The 15404-nt window shown below is 46.8% G+C and overlaps 1 protein-coding gene across 7 annotated transcripts in view; it reads left to right on the top strand.

The window, feature by feature from the left end:
• Trio (trio Rho guanine nucleotide exchange factor) overlaps positions 1-12128 on the top strand; it is a 282715-nt gene extending 270587 nt beyond the window's left edge. For 6 of the 7 annotated variants that reach the window (XM_057789603.1, XM_057789605.1, XM_057789607.1 and 3 more), the window contains exons 50-57: positions 421-559; positions 1011-1038; positions 1220-1382; positions 1601-1722; positions 5181-5259; positions 7283-7483; positions 9107-9245; positions 9816-12128. In XM_057789603.1, the coding sequence (XP_057645586.1) occupies positions 421-559; positions 1011-1038; positions 1220-1382; positions 1601-1722; positions 5181-5259; positions 7283-7483; positions 9107-9245; positions 9816-10364 (1420 nt within the window). In that variant the 3' untranslated portion in view covers positions 10365-12128. The remainder of the gene's footprint in view (positions 1-420; positions 560-1010; positions 1039-1219; positions 1383-1600; positions 1723-5180; positions 5260-7282; positions 7484-9106; positions 9246-9815) is intronic. The other variant, XM_057789604.1, reaches the window with a different exon arrangement.
• Positions 12129-15404: the final 3276 nt, after the last annotated feature.

A 15404-nucleotide genomic window follows, 5' to 3' on the forward strand; every position in this document is an offset into this window, starting at 1 on the left:
AGGCCGTGAGTAGGCAGGTGAGGATGTAGACTTGAGAGGGACTGGCTCACATAGCTGTGGAGACAGGCAGATCCAGACGGCCGGTGCCCATCAAGTTCCCTCCATAGTCCTTCAGCTGTCTGGATAAGGGAGGGCTTCAGCCATCCAGATGTTCCTGCTGACCAAAAGTTCCTTCAAAGAAACACTGGGAACATTTGACTGTCTCAGCACATATGATGACACATAATTTAACTATTGCTTTTGAATTTTAATCTTTAAAATTTGCATAAAGAACTGCTGGCTTTGTCACCTGCTTCCTGAGTAGGACCTCTGTTCCTAGAGACTCAGTTCCTCGGTGAAGCCTTTCTCTGAGGCTTCCAGATGTCACCTGCTAACCATAGAGACGGAGGGATGTGAGCAGTGTGTTCTTCTCTTCCCTAGGAAGTCGACATCTTGGCACACAGCACTCCGTTTAAGGAAGAAGTCTGAGAAGAAAGATAAAGACGGCAAAAGGGACGGCAAGTTGGAGAACGGGTACAGGAAGCCACGCGAAGGGCTCAGTCACAAGGTATCTGTGAAGGTGCGTGTGAGAATCCAGGCCTGGTGCCACCTCCAGGAGGAGGGTGGGGAGGGTGAGCCGCGGCAGGCCCTAAGCTAGGGCTTGCTTGAGGACACTCTCCCCTCTCCTGGGGGCAGCATTACATTGGCTCTCTGTGCATTCATTGGGAACTGTATAGGCATGTAACTTAGCACTTGTGGTCTACGTGTGGCTTCCGAAAATGTAGTTAAGCCAGTCAGCCTTAGCCTGAATCCTGTACAGTTGAAGTAGCATGTTTGTGAATGAGAAGATAATCAGCTAATTGATATGGTATGACACATTCAAGGGTATGTAAAAGCAATAGAAGGGGGTTGGTTCTGATTGGTTCCAGATTAGCCAAGCTCTTCCAACAATAGCTGTAGCCCTAGAATCAGGTAGGCTACCTGGAAATAGTTTTGTTTTTATTAATGCCTATTTGTCTTTTCCGTTTCAGCTTCTCAACCCCAACTACATCTATGACGGTGAGTTCTGATGTCTTTGCTCTGAGGGCTCACAGTTGTGCGGGGTCTCTGTCAGAGCATCGTGGCTCTGCACTGGGGTATTCTGTGGTGTTCTGGGAGTGCACTGGTGTGTGACACCACATGAGAGGTATGGAGAGATGCTGAGGATGACCGGCATTGACCTAACTCCCTTACTTTGCAGTTCCCCCAGAATTCGTTATCCCATTGAGTGAGGTCACATGTGAGACAGGGGAGACCATTGTTTTTAGATGTCGTGTCTGTGGCCGCCCCAAGGCCTCCATCACCTGGAAGGGCCCTGAACACAACACTCTGAACAACGACGATCACTACAGCATCTCCTACAGGTGAGGGGCCACTCAAGCAGTGCACTGGCTAGGGGCGTGTTGATCCCGTAACTTGGTAACTGAAAAGGAGCTGTTCTCTGAACCATCTCTTTCCTCTGTCACCTTGGGCGTGTAGTCTGTGGGAGAACATTTCATACTTGGAGAGGGAGGGAGGTAATGCTGGTACCTGAAGGTGCTGAGCCTTCCTGAAACCTAGCGCATTCTCCCGTGTGCCACAGTGACATCGGGGAGGCCACTCTGAAGATCATTGGTGTGACCACAGAAGACGATGGCATCTACACGTGCATCGCTGTGAACGACATGGGTTCAGCCTCATCTTCGGCCAGTCTGAGGGTTCTAGGTAAGCCACCGGAGCAGAGCACCTCTGCCAGCGGTCTCCTTAGGTCTGTTGTATCTGCCACACTTGGTGCACTGTGAAGTCTAGAACAGAAGCTCACATGTGTGACTGTCCCAAAGAGGCTCAGCTAGCAGGCAGGGGAGACTCCAGGTGAACGCGTGTATAAAGTTCTGTGACCGTGCCATTGTGCACTGGAGTCACTAGTGACTGGTCTGAGCTGGGATGCGGTGCTTTCGTGCCCTTAGTACTTAGAAGCATGTCCTTTTATATCCGGTCTTCCAGCCGAGGTTAAGTTGGACCATGAAGCGTGTATGTGGACCCCAGCTCAGCCCTTCAGTGAGGTGGACTGTGACGGTTCAGTGACTTCCCTACATAGCTAGCTAGGAGAGTGCTCCCAGGGACCTGCTTGTTGGTGACCTTGTCACCTTCACATCCCAGCAGATGCTGTGTTCTCTGCAGTTAGCGTTTCCGCCCTGTGGACAGAATCTTTCCTAACCCTGATGGACTCCTGTTGCAGTTGGCATGGGTAGGTGTGTTCAGAGCAGGACAGTGTATGGACTGGTTTCCAGCAGTGCCCACTGAGGCCAGCCGTGCTACACGAGGCAGCTACAGGTGTCCACCTGCCCTTAGTTGCTTTGAGTTTGGGAAAACCGCTTCCAAGAGGGGAAATAAGAATCCCAACTAAATGATGGGTTGGATTCTAGAGTAGTCTATGTGTAGACAGTAAGTAATTTTACCTAAAATTTTTATCCCACATTTTGACTTTATTAAATCATAGAAAGAGCGTGTTATGGTTATGGAACTGTGACCTAAAAGAGAGCAAGATCTTGAAACTGAAAGTAAAGAATCGTTGATTTTTCTCATTTAAAAAAAATCATACAGGCCAGGCGGTGGTGGCGCATGCCTTTAATCCCAGCACTTGGGAGGCAGAGGCAGGTGAATCTCTGTGAGTTCGAGACCAGCCTGGTCTACAAGAGCTAGTTCCAGGACAGGCTCCAAAGCCACAGAGAAACCCTGTCTCAAAAAACCAAAAAAAAAGAAAAAAGAAAAAAAAAGTAAAAAAAATCATACAAATTATAGAGTTGGTTCTTAATAAGCTACTCGAACAGCTCAGAGTCACAGAGCTACTCATCCCTTGGGGATCTGAGCAGGAAAATAACAGAAAAGAAAATGAGTAGCTATTCCTGTCACTAAATCTTAAAGGTCTTTAGAAAAATGCCATCTTGTCAGACAGGCCATTAGATTTTCTTACAGTTTCTAAACCTCACCCTGTGGGAAGCCACTTGGTTTGCAGGCCTTGGTGGTCTGTGGTTTTAATGTTTGCTAGTCAGTCCACACCAGTGAGCTGCCCTGTGTAGATGCTGTTCATCACTGTGTGTTCTCCAGAGTACTGCCCCAGTTCTTTCTGCTCTGCAACCCCTGAGTCCCAGCCCCTGTGGACATGTTGACATCAAGCCAGGCGCTGTGACTGGATCGGGGCAAGAGAATTATTAGGGGAGCGATTCTTGCATCTTGAAGCTAAGGTGGTCAGTCCTGCCACCTCAGAAATGCATACAAGCCCCCACTGAATGGAGGAAGTCAAGCAAGGGTCCCCTTCAGGAAAAAGGAGAGCTGTGACCAGGAGGAGCCAAGGGGCTTTGTGCCATTGTGAGGCCATTTCTTGAACTGCTTAGGGATCAAGGACTAGACATTTATGTTTCATGCTCTTCTGTATGTATACAATATTTTGAAGACATTTATTTAGGAAATTTTTTGAATCCTTTTTAGTGAAAAATAAAGGAAAAATGTTTGCTTTTATGTGGGAAAAATACAATATTTTTTAATTAAAAGTTTAATTTTGTGCATAAATACTATATTTACATCATTTCTACCCCTTCCTTTCTCTACTCCAGCTTCTTCCATGCCCCCCACTCCCTCACAAACTCATGAACTCTTCAGTTATTATTGTTATATGCACATGCACACACAGCCTGCTATAACCATTTAGTGTTGCTCATGTGTTTAGAGATGGCCGCTTGGGATTGGATAACCCATCATCCCTAGAGAACACTGAGTCTCCCTGAGTTCTTAATTGCCTGTAGCTCTTCATCTAGGGGTAGGCCCTTGGGAAGTATCCTGCATGTAGATTAGCACATCAACTCTCAGTGTTGTTGTTGTGCAGATCTTGTTTAGGCAGCCTTAATTGTTAGGATTTCAGAGGCAGATGTCCCGTGCCCCCTCTCCTCCTCTGTGCTGGACTCTGTCTGGCTTGGGATTGTTCAGTCCTTATGCATGCTGTCAGTGTCTCAGTAAGTTCCTAAGGGCATCCACCTGTTGTGCCTGGAAAATGTTATTTCCTGAAAATTGTCCACCCTCTCTGACTCTACAGTCTTTCCACCCCCTCTTCCACATAGATCCCTGAGCCATGAGGGAGGAATGTGATAAAGGCATCCCCGTTAGGACCAAGTTAGTACCAGAGTCTCTGTCCTGTCCATTTGTGAGTCTGTACTACCATCTACTACAAGAAGCTTCTCTGATAAGCATTGAACGATGCACTCATCTGTGGGTTTTGTGATGTCATTAGGACAGAAGAAAAGTTTAGAGAAGACATCTTGTTTCCTTGGGTGTATATAGTACCATATTCACTGTTAGCAAGTGACTTCCAACTGCATGTATGATAAAACTGTCCATGTCTGCAGCATATTTATAACTTACATACTCTAAAAGACTAAACATTAAGACAACATAGTGAACCCTCGACTTCTGTAGACTGTGAAAACAAGCTGTGAGTCTGGGTGACCAGGAAGGACTGACTGTAAATCAGCCCTGTCAGGCTGGAGAGATGGCCCACGGGGTGAAAGCAGCTCGCTACGTAAGCATGACGATCTGACTCCAGATGCCTAGAACCTACATAAAAGCCAGGCACAGTGACGGGAGTGCCTGTGACCCCAGTGCTGTGATAGGCAGAGGCGAGGTTAACTGGAGTTTGCCAACCTAACTTCAGGCTCAGTGAGAGAATGTCTGTAGGGAATAGTCAGATACAAGACTCAAGTACAGTTTTACACATTCTTAAATAAAAGCAAATTGATTTTACTGACATTTAGCTTAATCTAATATATCAACAGTATTTGATTTTAATGTGAAATCAAAACCTATAAATTGTTCATGAGCTCTTTCCAATCTTCTATTCATGTTAAGTCCAGTGTCCTGTGCATCTGTCTTACTGTGGCACGAGAGTGCTGCCTCTCAGAGATGCTAGGTGGTCATGTGTGCTGGCCATATTGGACAGTAGAAGTTTGTGATTTCTTATCCAGAAGCTCTGCTTTGGGTATACTCAGGAGCTGAGCATGGTGGCTCACACCTGTAGTGCCGGCTCTAGGGAATGAGAGGCAAGATAACCACCAGCTTACAGCTGCTGACAGCAGCACTGTTTTTAAAAGAAAAAACAAATGTACTCAGGAGAAATGGTGTTCTTCTCGCAGGTCCAGGAAGCGATGGGATCATGGTGACCTGGAAGGATAACTTTGACTCCTTCTACAATGAAGTGGCCGAACTCGGCAGGTATGATGTGAAGCCCAAAACCCCTTCCACAAAAGAAAGATCAATCGTTATCCAAGACCCATAAGCAGAGAATGTTGCCATGGATAAGAGTGACTGTCTTGTGTGTGGGGTTAGTGGCTCTGTGTTTGCCAGTACCTGACAGAAGCAAAAGGTGGAAAGGGTTTCTTCTAGCTCTTGTTCTCAGTGGGTTTCAGTCTGTCCTGACAGGAAAGACGGCATGACAGAGCTGTAACCTCCTCCCGCTAGACTCCCTCCTCATGGTTCCATAACCTCCCCAGAAGGGTCCCACGGGGTAAAAAGCAAGCATTGAGAACATGACCCTGTGGAGGCAGTGGCAGGTTAAAGGGCTTTAGATGTTAAGCACTGGGCAGGGATCAAAGCAGACTTTAGGTTGGATCCCAGAATAAAGGCCTAACGCCATGGGCTATCCACTGATGGAACAAGCATTTTCCCACTGGGCATCTAGAAGAGCACTAGCTGGGTGCTGTCCTTGGAAGATTTCAGAGAAGAGGCGCACATTTGCGTTGTAGATTCCTTCTCTCAGAATGCCGGTTGAGAAAGGCTGACTATGCACTCTTGGCTCGGTTGTTCGTGGAGATTTGAAGGGGTTACCCTGTGATCTGATGGAGTATCAGGCTCCTCTTGACGGAACAAAGAAGTTTCGACATAAAGAGGCTACTCCTCTCCAGCTGAGGCTGCCAAGGCCAGGGTGGCTCAGCAGTGCCACAGACAGTCAGTCTCCTTCTAAATTCTAGCTGCCTTCTGAACTACAGAGCACCCGCCCGCCTGTAGTCATTGTGTCCCCAGGCAGGAGAAGAGCAGAGAAGACTACGGAGTCAATAAGTTGGGAGAGCTTTCCCATGAAAGCAGGAGAAGAGCAGAGAAGACTACGGAGTCAACAAGTTGGGAGAGCTTTCCCATGAAAGCAGGAGAGGAACAGAGAAGACTACGGAGTCAACAAGTTGGGAGAGCTTTCCCATGAAAGCAGGAGAGGAGCAGAGAAGACTACAGAGTCAACAAGTTGGGAGAGCTTTCCCATGCAGTTGTCAGCAGCCTTCTACGTTCTGTTGGCCACTATGGGTCACGTGGCTCCTGTGGTATATATCCATTTACATATCGCTGACAGGCAAGTCTCACCCACCACACATACACACACACCCGGCCCCCATCTTAACAGTAATGATGTGCCAGCCCTCACAACACTGCAGAGTGACTGCAAGCATTTTGTTCATCTTTCCCGGGCTCATCCTGTTGGCACACCCACACCTCGCTCAAGTCTCAGTCCGGAAATAGATGTAGGACTTTTTCTTACACGGACTCTCACCCTGTGCTTCCTCACATGGCGGTGGAGCATTCCAGAAGAACAGAAGCAGAGCTTGCCCAGGCTCAGAAACCAGCAACTGTACTCTCTCTGTATTCTAGTTAGGACTGGGCAGCCGCCCACTGACCGTCCACTTCCTGTGGGAGGAGTGTCAGATGTAACTTACCCCGTAGCCTGCCCTGCCTCTGCCACACATTCATCCATTTCCCTGGGTGAGCACAATGTGCTGACCTGAGAGCAAGGTCATCTTAACCATACAGCATCGAGGTGCCAGTCGGGCTCTGGGTGTGCACTGAGACACAGCACCAGAGACGACCCTCAGTTGAAGGGACAACCTGCCTGCACTGCCAGTAAGCTTAAGCCAAGAGAAAAGACCCTTCCCTCAAGAGTGGGAAGGACATTATCTGGCTACTGTGGGCACTTACGTCAGCCTCCAAATGGTGATGTTGTCCGGGAGGACAAGGTAGAAACTGCATGGTGAGGCCAAGGCTCCTGTAAGCTGTCCCGGTCACACATTCAGTGGTCCGGAAGCCCAGGGCTTGCTCAGTCCCAGCATGAGGAGGGAGGAATGGCAGCCACGTAGCTGATTCAACAGCACGTTCCTTCCCCACATAGCCCAGCAAAGTAAGGTCTGCGCGTAGGTGTCAAGTCACCATCTCACAGCAGTGTCCCTATGTCCTTTCTCCCTGACCAATCTTACAGGGGCAGATTTGCTGTGGTTAAGAAATGCGACCAGAAGGGAACCAAACGAGCAGTGGCCGCAAAGTTTGTGAACAAGAAGTTGATGAAGCGTGACCAGGTCACCCATGAGCTTAGCATCCTGCAGAACCTCCAGCACCCCCTCCTCGTGGGTCTTCTTGACATCTTCGAGACCCCCACCAGTTATATCCTGGTTTTGGAAATGTGCGTACCCCCTTCCTCATCCTTACCTCAGCTCCCGACACTTTTGCTGATCCTGTTTGTTCTCTGAGAAAACAGACTGTGGTTTTAGGATTCACAGAAATCTACAAAGATAGATTTGTTATCAGAGGCTGCCATGTTAGAGCCTCTACTCATGGCCAAGTCATTTGAGGGCTGGGATTGGACCTGGGTCCACTGCAGGAATAACCGTGCTCTTGACTGCTGAGCCGTCTCTCCAGACACCTCCTCCTTGTGGCCTAGCCACTGGAGAGCTGTCGTGAGCTAAAATGATGCAGGGTGTGTAGAAAACCAAGCCCAGAGCTGGCCTGGAAGCCCCCATGCCCGGGAGGCTCTCTAGTAATCTTGATGGCCAATAGCTCCTGCCCGCCTTCCACAGGGATTCTGAACATGAAAAATCACACAGGTCTTCGTCAGAAATCCCCACAGCCTTCGTCTGAAGCTGCAGCTCTTTCAGCTCTAGCTTTGCTTGGGTGGGGTGAGGATGTTGAAGGGAGTGTGTTTCTTTTTTAGTACAAAGCTGTACCCGGGGCCTCACATGTGCCTGGCAAAGAGTGGATCACTCGCCTATACCCCCAGCTCTGTGGCTCTTAGTTCTTTTTACTGGAAAGTTACATGGTATATTACTTGACTACTTTTCTATTGCCATGACAAAATACCATGACCAAAGGAATTTATACCAAAAAAAAAAAGCGTTTAATTTGGGGGTTCACCATTCCATAGGGTTAGAGTCCATGACCATCATGACTAGAAGCGTGGCAGCAGGCAGGCATATTGCTAAAGTAGTAGCTGAGAGCTAGCATGAGATTCACAAGCACAAGGAAGAGAAAGCAAGCTAACTGGGAATGGTGTGGGCTTTTGAAACCTCAGAGCCCACCCTCAGTGACACACCTCCAATAGGGCCACATCTCCTAATTCTTCCCAAAAGGTTCCACCTACTGGAGACCAAGCATTCAAACGTATGAGCGTCTGGAAGCCATTGTCATGTAACCAGCACAGTGCAGCCTCATCAGACGTTAACAGAGTTGTTTACCCTAAGAATGCCATGATTCCCCACTAATGACCACTCCTTGACAGACAGGTGCTTGGTCTCCTCTAGACATACATTCTGAAAGCAGCCAGCGTTCAGAGCAGCTTCCATCCAATAGTGGCTGTTCATGAGCCAAGGAACCTCAGAAAGGTTTTTTGCCTTCTCTGCCTCTGTCTCCTCTAAAGTCAGGCAGTGGAGCGCCCCTCTCAGATATTGAAGGTTGAATGAGTAGATGCTGCCAAACTTTTGATGGAGAACTTTGTATCATTAAACATAGTTGATATTAGGGTAACTTTGACTAAGCATGCATATAGCATGTAGCTTTTTATCATCCCACCTTCACGTGTAAGATAGCCTATGCCACGGGAAGTGAGTGACCCCTGCCTTCTTGCAGCAGTTGTTTACATCCAGATGTCTACTGTGCATAGGTACTGCCCAGCATTGCCATAGCAACACCCAGCAAGGCTGCATCCCTGGCTGGATCTTTTCCCCCTCCCTGTACTGTGCTATCCGGTGGGTTCATTTCTCCCTCAAATGGTCTGAGTTGAAAGGTGACAGATGTCCTCCTTCCCCTGCAGGGCTGACCAGGGTCGCCTCCTGGACTGCGTGGTACGATGGGGAAGCCTCACCGAAGGGAAGGTCAGAGGGCACCTGGGGGAAGTTCTGGAAGCCGTCCGATACCTTCACAACTGCAGGATAGCACACCTGGACCTAAAGGTTGGCAGGCCGGGGACTGGGCAAGGGCAGGGCCACCCGGCCAGATAGGCTATGTGAGATGCGAGAGCCCCTCTTCCTGCCTGAGTGTGGAGGCAAACAGGAAGAGGCTGGCAGCGGAGCAGATTCCTTGTCTTTTCCAGAGTTGCCTTCAGTCTAGGAAGGCCTGGTAGTGAAGCACCTTAGGTCAGGAGACATTTAAGAAGTTCCAGTCCCTGACTGCTCTTCGGGCTGATGAGAGAGGAGGACTTGGTTGGGGGAGGGGGAGGGAAATGGGAGGCGGTGGCAGGGAGGAGGCAGAAATCTTTAATAATTAAATTAATTAATTAATAAAAACAAAGAAGTTCCTGTCAGTGCTGCCAAGTTGGCACAGAATCTACCCAGTTGAGGGTACCTGGGGGAGAAGACAGTACTCTGCATCTGAGAGCTGCTCTCAGCTGAGCAGAGCAACCTAGAGAGCTTCTTTGGCTGGCACTCGCCTGGCTCCCACCTTGCCATAGGATCCTGACAGTGGTCAGACTGAGCATGAGCTAGGGATGTCTGCCAATGACGGTGTCGTCTCCTCTGTTACAGCCTGAGAATATTTTGGTGGATGAGAGTCTGGCCAAGCCAACCATTAAACTGACTGACTTTGGAGATGCTGTCCAGCTCAACACCACCTACTATATCCACCAGTTGCTGGGGAACCCCGAGTTTGCAGCCCCAGAAATCATTCTTGGGAACCCTGTCTCCCTGACCTCGGACACATGGAGTGTTGGAGTGCTCACCTACGTGCTGCTCAGCGGCGTATCCCCCTTCCTGGATGACAGCGTGGAAGAGACCTGCCTGAACATTTGCCGGCTGGACTTCAGCTTCCCGGAGGACTACTTTAAAGGAGTTAGCCAGAAGGCCAAGGAGTTCGTGTGCTTCCTCCTGCAGGAGGACCCGGCCAAGCGTCCCTCGGCTGCACTGGCCCTGCAGGAGCAGTGGCTACAGGCAGGAAATGGCAGCGGCAAAGGCACGGGCGTCCTCGACACGTCCAGACTGACCTCCTTCATTGAGCGGCGCAAACACCAGAATGATGTTCGACCTATTCGGAGCATTAAAAACTTCTTACAGAGCAGGCTTCTGCCTAGAGTTTGACCTTTCTTGAAGTTCTTTCTCATTCTCTTTCACCTGCCAATCAGCTGTTAATTTGAATTTTGAAGAGGAAACCAAACCAAACCAAATGACCGGCTGCCTGCTGTTCATCGTGTGAGATTGCATTCCAAGTGAGCTGTGCCCAGCAGCACTTGGGCTCAGAGCTGCAAGCTGCGCTGGGGTGGAGGACCTTCAGTTACACTCTGCAAAGGCAGAGATCGCATCGCTGTATCACAGTATTTTATTCAGGTTTCTGCAAAAAAATAAAAAGATACTTTTTTAAATGAACATGGATAGAATTTTGCAAATTTAACATTTTCAAGATTGATTCAAGGAAATCCATGCCTATGTTCAAACCACTGGTGTTACACAAAACAAAGATACTGTGTATTTCTGGGAAAGACTCGCCAGGTGGCAGCCACTCCCATGGCCCCAGCCAGCGCTTGGCATCCACCTGGCACTGAGCTTTGCCAGCCGCCTCATCTGCGTGCGTCTTGCCAAGCACCAGACTTGGCTTCTGAAACGTACGTTCAACCTCAGTCTTTTGCATAAAACAGAATGAATGGTTTTGCTCTGATGAAACGTAGGCCTTACTTGTACATAAGATTCTCCCTGCCTTCTGTCTGGCATTTCCCCCACCCCACCCCTCCCACCCACCGCCTGGGCCTTCCTGGGGGGGATCTGAGGGGGTCTGCCCATCCAATGAAGTCTTTGGGCTGAGTCCAGCCCCACTGCCCCCCTCCCCAACCCCATCCCAAGCCGTCAATCAGATTGTTGACCGGTATACAGTCAGATGAAAATACTGTAAATGCACTCATGGGGGGGGGTTGGTTTTATTTCATATCATGTGCAATGTTGTGGCTTTAACATTTTCTGCAACTATTTATGAAGACTTCTGTTGTACCTGTAATAAATATATAGAAAAAGCACATACTTCGCAAGTGAGCTTTATGGTTGTGTGTGTGTTGGGGGTGGGTCGTAGCCCTGTGCCATCAGTTCAAGGACACTTAACTCTTCGTGAAATTTGTCAGTTTTGAGGACTGTAAAAAGTGATTTCATACTCTGAATATAAAACTGGATAATAGGGTAATGTTTTAAATTTTATTATGCTATTATTCAGAATGCCAAAGTATTATTTTTTTCCCCAAAATCAGTCTGAACATTTACTACTTTTTAGACTTTTTGACATTCAACTTTCTGTATAGTAATTGGCTGGATTTTCAGCTTTTGGTGAGAAAGCCAGTGAAGTACTACTGGCCGCCCCGAGGCTGGCACCCAGCGCCCGAGTCACTGCGGCAGAGCTGGCGCTGGCCTGGGAAGTCCTTCAACACAAGAAGTTGGGTTTCTGGCACGCTTGAATTTTTTCTGGATATCTTTTTATCTTCATTGTGTAAAATACAGTAAAAAAAGAGACCAGCTTGCTTCCCAAGCCAGCCAGACACCTGGGTCTTCAGCCATAAACTGGCATAATTAAGCTTTGCAGTTTCCAATGTATTTTATTTATTCCTTTGTTGGGTTTTTTGTTTGTTAATTTCTTGTAAAATTGTACAGAAACTTTTTAAAAGAGAAATTGGATTCAGAAACTGGATGTGTAACCTCATAGCTTTTATTTGTGTACTGTTTCTTTATTTCAGTTAATATTTTTACATGATTTTTTGCATGTATATTTCTTTGTACAGAGACCTTACATGTTTACACATTATGATGTGATGTAAATATTTTATTTTGCCATCAGTTATTTTAAAAAAATTAAACATATTTGCCTGATTTTGGTGTTAGGCTTTTTATTGAAATTAATCACTACTGCTAAATCAGAGAGGTCCCTGAGAGATGTGGGGGGAGTACCCTTGGGGGGCAGGTTACCATGGGCGGAGGATGAGCATGTCGGGGCTCGCGGTGCGATGCAGTCGGTGTGTCACCAGCATACTGGCTGTCATTTGAAACAGAGCCCTAGCACATGCTAATGCGCCCTCGTTTTCCTAGTACCCTGATACCTGATGAAGGGGCTGTTTCATTCTTGCCTATTTCCCCTTTGCTGGCAGCAGGTCCCCTTTCCTGTCGCCGATACGACCTCTTGGTTCTCTTTGTGTTTTCTTCTGAGATGGCAACTTGTGCTCATGCAGTGCCTGGGGACACAGGGGTGGAAGACCCGTGAGAAGACTGGTTGCCATGCTGTCAAGATAGTTTTCCCTTCTCTGGGGTATCTAGATGCTTGCCAGTCTTCACCTTGCAGATTATAAATCTTTGAAACCTACAGGTGCTCTTTTATCTGCGGTGCGATGGGCAGAATCACGGGATTTTGGCTGAATCCATTATGATGCCATCTTGTAGCAAGTGTTCATTTAAAAGGCATGAGGTCATCTTCGAAACACTGGAAGGAAAGATGCAACTTGGGTGAGCATATATTTGAAACCTCATAGCGGAGATGGAAATAACTTTTGAAGCCAGTGAAATTCTTCCCACATTTCTCTATATAAATAGACCTATGGTTTATAGTATATAAATACTAAGTTTATATTATATGTAATATACACTAAGCCATTTAGCAATTATGTATTTACATATGAAATCTTTACACAAAATACTATTCCCCCCAAAAAACAGTCCCTCTCTGCCAGCAGATCTCTGTTCTGAGTTCCCTCTCCCGTAGATAAATTTGCCCTGAAATTTCAAAAATTAAAGTTTTTTAAATTATTATTTTTTGGTTTTAGGTCATTCTGACTTATGTGCAGTGATGTTTTGCACCATACTTCAGTGGTAATGTTTTGAGTGCTTACACACTTTGCCTCATTTTGCCTCATGATATGGTCCCCTCCTGTTACCCTTAGATGGCCACGTATGTCCTCCTGGCAAGCTACATCAGCTCATGGGGTTCTCATCAATAAGGTGAGAGGTGTACCTATTCCTCTCTGAGAGGTTTGGTCCCCCCCCCCAGGAAAGGCAGGGCTACAAAGAGAATTACGTCAATGCTTCATTAAGTGTTCAGTAGAATTTTCCAGCAAGTTCACATGGGCCTAGAAAATTGTGTGTGTGGTTTTCAGTTATAGTGACAAATTCCTTCATCAGTGTAATGGTATTCAAATTACTTGTTTCTCCTTCCCTGAATCGCAATCAACTTGTATTGTTTAAGAAGAATTGATCATGCTGTGTCTAATCATTAAATCAACTAAGAGTGCTAATACTTCCCACTATAATTATGGGTTTGTCTGTTTCCCTTTCATTTCTCCCAGCTTCTTGTTCTGCATAGCTTGCAGATTTGTTTAATATGGTCAGCATTTAATTGGGCCATGTTCTGTAATCCTCTCCACTCATCTTTTTATTATTTTTATTCTATGTTCTGCCTATGGATGTTTTGTTTGCATATAGTCTATGCACTGTGTGCGTGCAGTGCCTTTGAAGGCCAGAAGAGGGTGCTCAGTCCTCAGAGTTACAGATGGTTGTGAGCCACCCTGTGGATGCTGGGAATTGAACCCAGGTCCCCTGGATAAGCACCAGTGCTCTTATCCACTGAGCAATTGCTGTAGCCCCTTTATTTATCTTTTTAAATTGAGGTTATTTAAAACATTTATATTTAATTATTGACAGGCTAGCACTTAAATTTACCACTTTAGATTTTGGTCTTTCTGATCCCCGTTTTTCTTTCTTGTCAATCTTCCTGGGGATTATTCTAGCCCACAGCCTCACACTCTTCTGTAAGCCTCCCACAAACCAATTCAGATGTCCCAAGAGCCATGTGTTCGGGACGGCCCAACTTTTCAGTATCACAGTTTCTTTCCTCATTTCTTTGAAGAAACCACCTGAGGAAAAGTAGCCTAGGGGAGAAAGGTTTGTATTGTGGGTTAAGATTGCAGTATGGAAGCTTGGTGTCAGGAGCATGAACCGGCTCATCACGTTGTCACCTCGGTCACGAAGCAGAGAGAGATGAACGCTAGTGCTCAGCTCACTTTCTCCTTTTTTTTTCTTAAGCGCAGGTCCCCAGCCTGTGGGATGGTATCTTGTGTGAAGTTTTGTGTTCTGACAAATAAAGCTTTCCTGGAGATGTGGGCGGAGCTAGCCACTAGTGAACCCTAGAAGCCAGGCAGTGGTGGCTTATGCCTTTAATCCCAGCACTGGGGAAGTGGAGACAAACTGATGAACAAACAGGGCGCAGACAGGATCTCAGCTTTTCAGACTGAGGAACGAGAGGGGAAGGAAGCAACTGTGGAGGCGGCTCCTGGCTATTGATTTTCCAGGTTTCTACCCTGATATCTGCCACCTGTTTTTTATTGATCAGACTAATTGGAGTCACGTTTCAGTGGTGCCACTGGGGGTTGGGTCTTGTCCTCCCAGTTAAACCTCTGGAAACACAAGCATTATCAGAAGTGTGTCCCCTGGGTGATTCCAAATCCAATCCATTTGACAATGAAAATTAGCATCAACCCTTCTTCCCTGCAGCGAGACCTCTCAAAGTGGTGGTTGCTTTGAATAATCTTTTTCACGTTCCATTTCAACAGCCAAACATGGTTTAAAATCTAAAGAAGAAAAAGAAAATGTAATTTTGTTTTTATTCTTTCCCTTGTCCTTACTTAAGGCCCAAGTTTCTTCCCGTAGAATGCATGTCATTTGTCACTTAGGGTCACTCTGACGACAGTAGCGTTTCCTTCGTAGAGGAACACCTTTACCGTCCCTCCATCCTTACAGCATTTTCACTCAATGCAGCTTTCTAGGTTGACAGTTCTTTTCTTTTCACTCTTGAGAAATACCACGCCATTTCCTCTAGGTCCCCACGGTGTCTGGTGAGAACTCTGAAGTCAGTTGTTTTTTTTTTTTGTTTGTTTATTGTGTTTTTGTTGTTCTGTTTTTTTTTTCTGTTTCCTACAATATTGTTAAGCACATCCAAATTGAGTTTGTTATACTTATAAGTTCTAAAATTGTGTTTGATTTTCCTTACGATCTGTTTGCTTGCTGAGGCTTCCTATTCATTTTCCTCAGACACACTCGGGATGTTTTTGTGGAAGGATTTTTATTATGGCTGCCTTCTTATCAGAAAATCTAACATGCCTG

This window comes from Chionomys nivalis, chromosome 15 (assembly GCF_950005125.1).
Source record: "Chionomys nivalis chromosome 15, mChiNiv1.1, whole genome shotgun sequence".
In the NCBI taxonomy this organism is placed as follows: Eukaryota; Metazoa; Chordata; class Mammalia; order Rodentia; family Cricetidae; genus Chionomys; species Chionomys nivalis.